The sequence below is a fragment of the Mastomys coucha genome, unplaced genomic scaffold (assembly GCF_008632895.1).
Source record: "Mastomys coucha isolate ucsf_1 unplaced genomic scaffold, UCSF_Mcou_1 pScaffold15, whole genome shotgun sequence".
Lineage (NCBI taxonomy): Eukaryota > Metazoa > Chordata > Mammalia > Rodentia > Muridae > Mastomys > Mastomys coucha.
The window spans coordinates 130,893,018-130,904,369 of record NW_022196897.1 but is presented as its reverse complement, the minus strand read 5'-3'; the positions used below and the strand labels follow the sequence as shown (position 1 = coordinate 130,904,369).

The 11,352-nt window shown below is 43.2% G+C and overlaps 1 protein-coding gene across 1 annotated transcript in view; it reads right to left on the bottom strand.

The window, feature by feature from the left end:
• Positions 1–4,820: 4,820 nt before the first annotated feature.
• Slc24a3 (solute carrier family 24 member 3) overlaps positions 4,821–11,352 on the bottom strand; it is a 485,196-nt gene continuing 478,664 nt past the window's right edge. The window contains exon 17 of the mRNA XM_031372121.1: positions 4,821–6,779. Coding sequence (XP_031227981.1) covers positions 6,633–6,779 — 147 coding nt within the window. The 3' untranslated portion in view covers positions 4,821–6,632. The remainder of the gene's footprint in view (positions 6,780–11,352) is intronic.

Below are 11,352 nucleotides of genomic sequence, written 5' to 3'. Positions count from 1 at the left end.
GAATGCTTGCCCAGCAGGTTCAAGGCCATGTGTTTGATCCCTGAGTATTTCAAGAAGCATACACAAACATAAAAACAAGACAAAAGAAAGGAAAAAAAAACCAAATCTAAAACTAAAACAAACAAAAAAACCCCAGAAAATAGCATATTTATATCAGTAATCTAGCTATCCATGATCATAATACACAAATACAGGAAATCCCTATCCTGTTTCTTTCCCTTGTCATTTGTGACTAACATCTTTTCACCTTGAATGACCTTGACAGTCTCCATCCAGAATGGTTTGTCTTAAGCCATTTTCTTTGATCTCGGTGGGTTTTAATTTAAAAGACGTTCCTTAGTTGTTAGAGGGAGTGACTGCAGGAAGATTAAACAGTATATAGTCAATGGAGAGCTGGATGCAGGGGTTTTGTCTACTTTTAGCCAATGACATATCTCAATGGAAGCAGAAGGAAAAGATAATATTGAAAGGTGAAAATACAACATACCCATTTCTGTGTATGTTTTCTGACACACTAATGATAGTGTTGGGGCTGAGGTAAGACAAATGTGCCATTACAGCCCACACTAATTAGGGCAGTAGCTCCCAAAGTGGTTCGATCCCAGCAGCGATTGGTATCTGGGAGTTGTGAGAAATGAGAATTCTTGAGTTATCCACAGGCCTGCTGAAATGTTTATCCAGTACGTCTTCAGGCAATTCTGTAACGTGTCAAAGGCTTGAAAACACCAAGATAGACAACGAGGTGGACAAGTGCAGCTCACTGAGCTCTTTTTTTTTTTTTTTTTTTTTAACATGGAAATTGTTAGACTAAACAACTGAATGGTGACTACATGTGGTGACAACAGGAATTAGATGGTGGGGCTGACATATGAGAGACCTGTATCTAGGAGAACAAGTACATTTTAAGTCTGAAGCAGGCGGCGATTTGGGCCACACCCACTGTGGGGAGAGCAGTGCAGACTGGGGAGTACAGTTTTCCCTGTTCTCATCTGAAGAATTCTCCCTCCTCTGTCATGGTAGGGAGGTGGAAAGACAGGCATGGCAGCGAAGGGTGCTTTGCTTGCTTTTTCTAAAATAAGTACAAAATACCAATTTTAGGCAAAAGCATTTTCATACACAAGTGCACTCATTTTCAGGATGACCACTAGGCACAGGCCAGATGTAGCCAAAAGCGCCTGCAGAGACTCTGAAATTCCTCATTTCATATTCACGATCTTCGTGTGGGTTTGCCAGAAGTCTGAGGCTGTTTATCCTAACAAACTAGATGCTGCAGCCTCATCAAGTCAGCGTGAGAGAAGCAGAAGAAGCTGTCACCTATAATGAAACACAAACAAAACAAAACCAAACAGAAACAAGAAGGTCTCAAGTCTCTTAGGCTGGCATCAAACTCATTGTAGCTGAGGATGGCCTAGAACTCTTAATCCTCTTGCCTCCACTTCCAAAGCTATAGAATTACAGGCTTGTATCATCACACCTAGCTTAAGAAAAACAAATTTAATGTATGTGTAGATGCATATGTTTATGCAAATTAAGTAGAAAAAAACCATGCAGTGGCTTGCCAAATTATAATTTTAAATCTTCCCCCATTCTCCTCTCTGTTACAAAAACACAAGCCAAAAATAAGTCAAAATGAGAATAAGTACTGTGTTCAAAATTTCTAGCACTTGGTAAGAATGTTTGCTGTATTGAGCAAAACTACTTAAATGACTGAGGTGACTGAGCATGCTTTATTAAGGATGTAATTATTATATATATTACCCTGATCATAACATTTCACCTGACAAATGCTGGCTGAATTTCTTGTTCTTTGCTCTGTGCTCAGAAGCTAAGTAAAAAGTGTAGTGTGAAATCAGTTCTGGCCATGGCATAATTTATCCTGTGCACTGCTGGACTCCTGTCTGCTCCACCTTGGCTCCTGGCCTTTTAAATATCATGGCTGTGCCCACATCTTTCATTGATATTTAGTGAATACAGTTTTTTCTTTTTACTTATAGAAACAAGTTTGCTTAATTCTCCTCATTCCTGTAGTCTTATGAAAATAGTTTGATATCTTAATAATTAAAAAATATCTATTGGACAGTTTTGGTATTAGGCAGGCTTCCCCTCTCCTGCTGTGGTATGTGTATGTGTGTGTTTCAGTGAGTGTGTTTGTGTGTGTGTGTGTCTGTATATATATATATATATATATATATATATATATATATATATATATATATATATCAGCTTAAATCCAATATGGAAGTTAACTAACTCTTACAAAATACTTGACTGAGATGGGTTGGAACCACTGTTGGAGCATCCTATTAATCAGATAACCATCCCATTTTGAAAAGGTGAAAATAAATTTTGATAAAAACATCTTGTTCACTATCGCTTTCCTGTCTTTACTTTTTTCCACCAATTGAATGTTTACGTGAACAATTTGGGCAGCTTTCTGGCCACTCTACTGGTGATCAGTGACTAGAAGTAGATACTGTTTACTCAAAAACTGATCAGGATTTACTGATATTGTCAGTTACTATCTTTCTTTAAATGTTTAGATTTTTTTTCCTTTGAAACTTGAGTGCCAGCTTACTGTTTGGGATATATGAGTCTCAGATCCCTAGTTATGAGTGTGTATTATGGAGGCCTTCAGCAAATACTTTCAGGAACGTCCACCCAACACTTTCATTCCACTCACATCAGCACATCTCTCTTCCGCTTTGGGCATGCACATATACACTGAGAGTCTTTCCTTATTACTTTCCACCTTATCCTTTGAGACAGCATCTCTCACTGAACTGGAAGCTTGTTGATTACTTAGACTTGCTGGCCAGGGCTGCAAGCTCTGAGGATCCACTTGCTTCCACTCCTCTACTGCTGGAGTTATTACACACACTGCTACGCCTGCCTTGTCTTTTTTTCATGTGCGCACTGGAGATTCAAAGCCAGGTCCTTTGGCTTGTGCATCTGAGTCATCTCCCCAGCCCTTATCATTACATCTGTTTTGAAGGTATATATGAAACATGCATGTACCAAAGTACACATCCTCCTGGAGGTAGGGCTAGCACTTTCCTTATGCCAGGGCTAGAGTGGTCTCCTATTTGGCCTCAGATGCACCAAGAGGCCACGTAGGAAACTGTTAGAATGAAGGCATGCATGCTGGCAGTGACCATATGCAAACCGAGGCCAGGCTGGGAAGGAAAGGCAGGCCTTCTTCAGGCATTTCCTTGCAGGGCCAGGCAGGATGTGTTCAGGAGGGTGCACAGGTTCTAGCATGCACCTTTCCTTCCTTGGTAGAGGCCATGAGACGACAGTCTCCAGGGTCAGCAGAACAGGTCAAGTCAGAGCACTGCGGCCGTGAGGGGCTCTGTTGGAACTGTTGACAACCTGAAGTGTTAGGAATGGAAAGGAAGTCCTTTCTTCAGTCTTTCTGGTACCACCTCAAGCAGTAGTGCTATCAGAAATGTGAAAATAGTTAACATCAGCAACTTTGCCTCACAGGACAGCCGACTCATTGGAAACCACAGTCTCAACAGACACAAGAAATACGTGTGCATGGCTGGAATCCAGGCAGAAATATGCTAAATTCTCATTTCAGAAGGGACTCCCTCAGAGTTCCTGGATTGGCAATCCTCATGGCTGAAACAGGGAAAGTGGCTCAGCTCAGGATGATTGGAAGGATGGATGGGTTCTCCCCCTTTCGCTTTGATTCAAGGTCTCATTATATTGCTCAGGCTGGCCTGGAATTCACTAAGTAGGCCCCGCTAGCCTTGATCTCTCCCCTTCCCAATTGCCTCCCAAGTGCTGAAATTACAGCTGTAAGCCACAGTGCCACCAGTTTACCTGGGGAATTTTCACTTTGAGACATTGAGAGCTGACCTGTCATTTCTAAAGTGTTTACACCCAAATGTGTATTTTTAAATCAAGTTTTAAATCAAGGGCTGGGGATATAGCTCAGTACACTGGCCTAGCACACAGTGCCCTGGATTTCACCCTCAGTGCTAAAGTAGAAATAAATCAGAGGAAGCAAAGCTGATCGATCGCATGTCCTTTTGTTGATAATTTGTAAAACTAAGTAAGTAACTAAGACTTTTCAATACTGACAGGCATAATAGATTCTTCTAAACCATATCCAAGGTGTATTTGTGAGACACACAATTATGGTAGCCAGACATCTTAAGATGTAAATACAAAAACAAACAAACAAACAAAAACAAAGCCTGATACCGTCTACATTCCTATCATGGGCATATGCATTTTAAGCAGTTAAGCTGCTGTCATGACTCAGAAGCCAGTTTTCCTCTAGTTCCTATAGAAGCTGTGCTGACTTTCGGGTACAATGGCAGATCCCTTGGATCAGAATATGGGCTTCTTGTAACTATATGTTATAGTCTCTTTTGAGGAACTGACTTTGTAGGAGATACCCACTGCTTGCTTTTTTGAGGATGGAGTCTCTTCGTGTAGCCCTTGAATTCTAATCATCTTGCCTCAGTTCCCTGAGAGCAGGGCCAACTAAGAAAGGTCTTAATTTTCATGAGACCTTCTAACATCAGGATGGAGAACTTAGGATCTGTTAAACACATATACCCTACCACAAGCAGGATGCTAGAATTCCATGACGTGACACAGATCTGAAATCCCTTCAAACCTTAGACAGACTCATTATTTGCCAGTTCACACCTGTTATTTCCTAGACATGCCAGTCTTGCAGCTAAGTTTGGCCAGAAGAAGTAGAGGCTACACCTCCCTGGCCCCATAGCACTTACAGCCACTAACCTCCTGTATGCTCTTCCTGGTATAAAACAACGCCAGTCTAGCTGAGAAAGCAATACACTGTGTTTGAGGGAGGATACAGAACAGAGAAGTTTATTTTACACCATTCGTCCAAGAAAACAATCGCCATAAACCAGTGCAAAATGTGCAACCAAATCAGTAAGTGTGCCTTAGCTCTGCTCTGAGAGCCCAAACTGGTGATTTCCACTCCTGGTCCTCGGTTGACGCTCCCCCTCAGCTTATAGCTCAGACAGAAACATTCAACCAGTCTGTAGCAGGTTATTATTATTATTATTTTTTTTTTTTTACAATTCAAACCAGGATGTGTACAAGGGACTGGGAAAACCATACCGAATGGATGATAAGTGATCAGTGCTTAAAGTAAATACAAGGGAGAGCACGGGCGGGCAAGAATCCACAGTTTCAATAAATACAAGTGTAACAAGCATGGGTGTATCTCAACTTGGTGGAGTTATTCTGCGTAATAATTCAGCGTCATAGAAAATCTAGCAGGGTGGTTGAGCAGTGATTGGCGAAATGTTCACAATAACTTGTGCCCTTGAGCCAGTCTGAGGTGAGCCCATTCCGTGGTTTTCAAAGCAGCACTTCTCTGCTTTCTCCCTCCCTGGCCATCCCTCCAGGAGGGGAGGGGTGAAGCTGGCTAGCTTGTTGGTGGGCATCCTATGAGGAAGGATGCTTGCTCAAGAGCCAGCTGTCAGGGTCCAGTGTACTCGATACCAAGTGGCAAATTGGGACTTCATTGACGACATCTGTGCAAAATGTGCTTCTCTTCATTTTCCAAGAAACCAGTGTCTGTAACTTCTGTCCAGAGTACAGTGATGGCCTCTGGGGTTACTCCCTGTCACCACAAATGCCAAGCAACAAGAGCACATTTCAAGGACTCACACGCTGGGGAAGTCTCTGTTGGTGACTGCCTGATGCCTGGTGCCCTTATGGACAGTTAGCCAGGGCCTCCCTGTCAAAGGCCTCAGGCAGGCAAGAACTATTGCTTGAAAAACTAGAAAAAACCTAGTGGGAGAGAGATGGGTCATAGTGAACATGTGTGAGGCAGGTTTCTTCCTCTAACACCTTAAGCCCCCCCCACCCCCAGGTGAAGCCTTCAGGACTTTAGTGATGTGTCCTTGGGCAGAAAAATGTCATGTCATGCATTTATTTCTGGTGGTCTTGCTCAGCGGTTTCCCAACTAATTATTAAATTCCCATCGTGCCTGGGATTCACCCCCAGGAGACACTCAGTACAATCTGTGGATCAGCTATTAAGCCAGAGCCCAGTGAGAGAAGACGCAAGGGGAGTCCTCTGTCTCTAAAAGAAAAGTAAAGAAACAAAAGAGCCCCCTCAAATTAAATGATTTTCCAAGCCCAGTAACCTAGGACTCACTCCCAAACTAAACAAACCCAACACTTCCTGCCATCAGCGGACCCTCTCCTGTTTCCTCAAAGTCTCTGGTCATAAATTAGGGTATCTTCTGTGAAATAACTTAAAAACGGAGGAGGGATTGGAGTAAGTTGTGCCTGGCTTGGGCCAGTTAGCAGCCAGTTTTGTTCTAGAATCTCAGTCACTGTTCAAAAATGGAGCTTGAAAATTCATGTGGATGTTGGATGTCTTCACACGGAAGAGGAGACAGGAATGGGATGGGCAGGTGAGAGGGGCCGGCTGGGAGGTAGGACCAAGGGAGTTAGGGAGCAAAGGAGGTGGCAGGGAGAACCTAGGCCACCAGGACAGGAGCGGAGGCCTGTGGACAGCACGGGAGAGACGGACGCCGCGGCTGTTGAGGGGCCGCCTGACTCGGGTGCGGCCGGGTCTCGTATTGCACAGAAAAGAAGGACCTGGGCCTCAGCAGGTAGCTTGGCCAATCATTAGTCCCCACACATGGGCAAGTTCACAAAGGTGAACACGTTGAACTCTGTCATGATGGAGAAGCAGAGGAACACGCCATACAGGAAGAGGCATCCACAGCCCAGCTTCTTGTCCAGCTGCCACTTGTTCAGATGAACACCAAACACCTGTAATATACAGAATAGGTCATAGGGTGCCTGGAGGGTAGCATGGGCGAGGGTTGTGGGGGATGGGCCTGAGCTTGCATCATCCCTGGCAAATAAGGAACATTAAAGAGAGGACGCTAGAACATGGAGGTGGTGGTCACCATGTTAACAAAATTGACGGGTCCAAAACCCCAGAGTAGCCTAGGTTTGTTCCTGGGCTCTAGCCCCATAGTCTTCCATGTGCAGTCCACATCAGCCTCTTTCATTTTTCTAAGCCCCACCTAATGCCTGAGGACTCCTTCTATATCCCTAAGCCTCCCCTAACTAATTCTCTACTACCCATGAACCTCTCCTAACCAATTCTCTACTACCCATGAACCTCTCCTAACCAATTCTCTACTACTCATTAACCTCTTCCTAACCAATTCTCTACTACCCATTAACTTCTTCCTAACCAATTCTCTACTACCCATGAACCTCTCCTAACCAATTCTCTACTACCCATGAACCTCCCCTAACCAATTCTCTACTACCCATGAGCCTCTTCCCATTGCCATGGATAGAGGTGAGGAAGTTGTCCACAAATTGCTGCTTCCAAATAATTATTTCTCTCCCCTCCAAAAACCAAGAGTGAGACCTCTTATTTTCCAGCTAGTGTGGTTGCTGTCCACCATGCTACTCTGGTCACCTCCGATCTCTCTAGTTTTGTGTCCTGGCTCACCCTCAGAGTCTGCTACACTTGCTCTCTTCTCAGTGACTTAAACACCCTTACAGAGGACCTTTACAACACTCGGTCTTTGCATTCTGCAGCAGTCACCTACTGATGACAGAGTTCCCTGCTGCGCCTGTCAGCCTCATGTGGCTACCTATATTTACATTTAAATGAAATAAGATACAAAATGCACCCTTGTAGTTACATTGGCTTCATATTAGGTGGTTAATGCTGCAATCCAGTTTTTATCCTGTAGTGCATGCACAGCTGTTTCATTTCGGACAACGTCATAGCCTTGACCCTGTTACTACCAGTAGCAGAAACACCTAATACCTTGATGTCAACATTCTTAAATTCCTTCCTTTCTGTCTTATTTCCATGGGTACCTGTGATGGTTTGTATATGCTTGGCCCAGGGAGTGGCACTATCAGGAGATGTGGCCTTGTTGGAGTAGGTGTATCATTGTGGGTGTGGGCTTTAAGACCCTCATCCTAGCTGCCTGGAAGACAGTCTTTCATTGGCCTTCATATGAAGATATTGAACTCTTAGCTCTGCCTATACCATGCCTGCCTGGATACTTCCATGTTCCCACCTTGGAGATAACGGACTGAACCTCCAAACCTGTAAGCCCGCCCCAATTAAATGTTGTCCTTATAAGAGTTGTCTTGGTCATGGTATCTGTTCACAGAAGTAAAAATCTAACTAAGACAGTACCCAACTTCTACAACTGTCAAAGGCTCATGTATTTTGAACACTTGGTCCCCAGTTGGTGGGACTCTTTAGGAAGGATTAGGAAGTATGACCTTGTTGGAGGAAGTATGTCGCTACAGGTAGGCTTTGAGGTTTCAAAAGTCTAGGCCATCCACATGGTCTGGCTCTCTCTTTACTTAGTGCTTATTAATTAGATGAAAGCTCTCAGCTATTACTTGAACACCATGCCTGCCTGCCTGCTGCCATGTTCCTCATCATGATGGTCATGTACTCTAACCCTCTAGAAGAGTGAGCCCCCCACTGAATGCTTTCCTTTTATAAGTTGCCTTGGTCATGGTGTTTTGTCTTAGCAATAGAAAAGTAACTAAGATAGCCAGAGTCCCATGGGCTTTGCCTATCTCGTCTCTTTCTTCCATTCCAGGCTCTCTTTTAATTCCATCTGTTACAGCTTTGGGAAAAGTCTCTGGTTTCTCTTTCATTTGGCATCCTTGCTTGTGTGGCAAATCCAGGATCCTTCAGTTCAAATCCATATCCATTCCCTCAAGCTGGATACACATAGCTTACCACAAAGCTGGAGAACAAAGCCCAGCCACATTGACAGTGCTCACTGATCTTAGGTTGGTGGTTGATGCTTTCAAACCATCACTCTGGCCCCCTTGAGTCCTCTGATGGTCATGTTATATCTCCCCTCAGTTCTGTGACAATCCCATCTCTACCCTCACTCACTACCACTGCATAGACTTTTCTCACCATGTATCTACCCAGCTTCTCTCCTATTAGGGAGGATGCCCTCCTATCCCCATTCCCAGCCCACTTCACACATACACTGGATCCCATCTCTCATAGGGCTTAAAGCTATCTCTCTGGCAGTTTTTTTCTTTTATTGTTTGCTATGTTCCCTTCTCCACCCCTAAATTACTTCAACTGGTTGAGGGGGGCTACAATCATTGTACCTTTTTCTATAAAAGCAATACTTTTCATAATTTTTCCATTTCTCAGCTCCCTAAACCAATCATCTTATAGAAAATTTGAAAGAGCTATGAATACAAGGTATCTAGCTTCTCATTCCATTCTTCTTAGCTTGTTTCCTTCAACTCGCCCCACCACAAACTGTTCTCACCAATCACCAATGGGACAAGCACTATATCTAACTTTAATGGCTGATATTTGGGGTGTACCTTGCTCAGAACAGCTGACCACTCTGTCTTGAGCCATCATATCCACTTGGCTGCCAAGATTCCACACCTAATGTTTTCTTTCCCATCCAATGACTGTGTTTTCTGTTTATTTTCTTTCCAGCAAGGGTCACATTAGGTAGCTTAGGCTGGCCTTAAACACTTGATCCTTCTGCCTCCATTTCCTAAAAGCCTTATATGTCACCCCCTCTGGCTCCTTCTCTGTTTCTTTAAGTACTTTATACTCATCATTTTGATCTCCAAGTGTCTGATCCCTCCATGACTCCAACAACGGGTCTCTTGAGATTTCTAACTATGTTTACTGTCTTGGGGAATCTCTCAAGCAGCAGAGCTTCTAACTATATCTTCGTCAAATTATCCTATCTAGGACATTTCTGCTAAATTTAGATTTTTATCTCTACTACCTCTATAGCTTTTTCTTCTTGGAGGTCTAACAGACATTTCAAACACAAGATGTTTGAAATTCTGTATTTTTTTCCAAGACAATTTTTCTCTCATCCACTCCATTTCTATAACTGAACAAGTGGTTAGTGAAGCCTCTGATAGCCTTGCACAACTACAGAATATCCTAAGGAGACAGAGAAGGCCTACACACATGTACTGTACTTCCATTTGGCTGATCTACAGTTTACGTGGCATCAATAACCACGGGTTATTTAACTCCTCTAGGCATTATCTTTCATCTATATAATGGAATTTTATTAGTGATACCAGGGGGAGTTCCATATGGGAAAACATACAAAGGCCTGAACACAGTACATGGCTATTAAGAGCATCATACCTTGGCTAGACCTAGTCGTGTGGGCTCGTTTGTAATCCCAGCTACCTGGGAGGCCAAGGCAAGAGGATCACAGTTACATCTGAACAACTTACTATAATCCCACTTTGAAATGTTAAGTAAACACAGAGCAGAAGATACAGTTCAGTGGTAGCCCTTGCCTAGCACGTGCAAACGCTCTAGGCTCAGTGCACAGGAAAGGAATAAAGTATAACTCTAAGTCATTCCACAGATGAGGAACTTCCTAACTATGAAAGGCTCAATTCTGTAAATGTACACTTGTGTGCAAGGCAGTACTTGCTTTGTATAAAATCTTGACATTAGACCCACAGTCTAAATTACTGTTCTTCCTTCTTGCCTGACCTTATGGATCCTCATTCCTTGGCATATGTATGTTAAAAACACACCAGGTGAGGTGCAATGACTTGGAGCACAGAGAGAAGAAAATACATCGTGTTTCAATACTTACTAAGGTAAAAATTCAACAGCCTATTTGTATGCTAATGAATACTTCAGGTGGAAATTTATTGCTGCCAAACAGAAAGTCTAGTTGAGAGTACTGAATTATACAAATGGATATATTGACCAAGATCGTGAGTGCAATAGCACTAGAAGTGCCTTGCAATAAAATACACTCTTAGTCTCTGAAAATTGGTAAAAGACAAAGAATTATGGGGCTGTTTTACAATCTAGAAGGATCAATAACATGGAATCTAATTTAGTACAAAAGAGAGAACACCGTTGCTGTGTATGTGTGTGTGTATTCACATGTATGCAGGTCTGTGCATGTGTAGAAGCGGTGGGTGATGCTGGGATGTCTTCCTCGATTACTTCTCCACCATATTGTTTGAGACAAGGTCTCTCACTGACCCTAGTGCTCACTGTTCCTTGTTTAAGATGACTGGCCATAGAGGCCCTTGGACCTTCCTGTCTCTGTCTCATAGTGCCAGGGTTACAGGCATATGTTGCAATGCCTGGCTTTTATGTTAATTCGGGGGAATATGACCCCAGGTCCACATTCTTACACTAAGCACTTGACCCACTGAGTCATATTCCCAGCCTAATTCTTGGCTTTTATTGTCTGGTTGAGGATCCAACCTAGGGTATTCTAGGCAAGTGCCTTACCACTGAGCTGTACTTGCAGCACTCCAAAATATTTTAGGCTTGACATGAAACAGGACCATGCTTCTAAGAGGC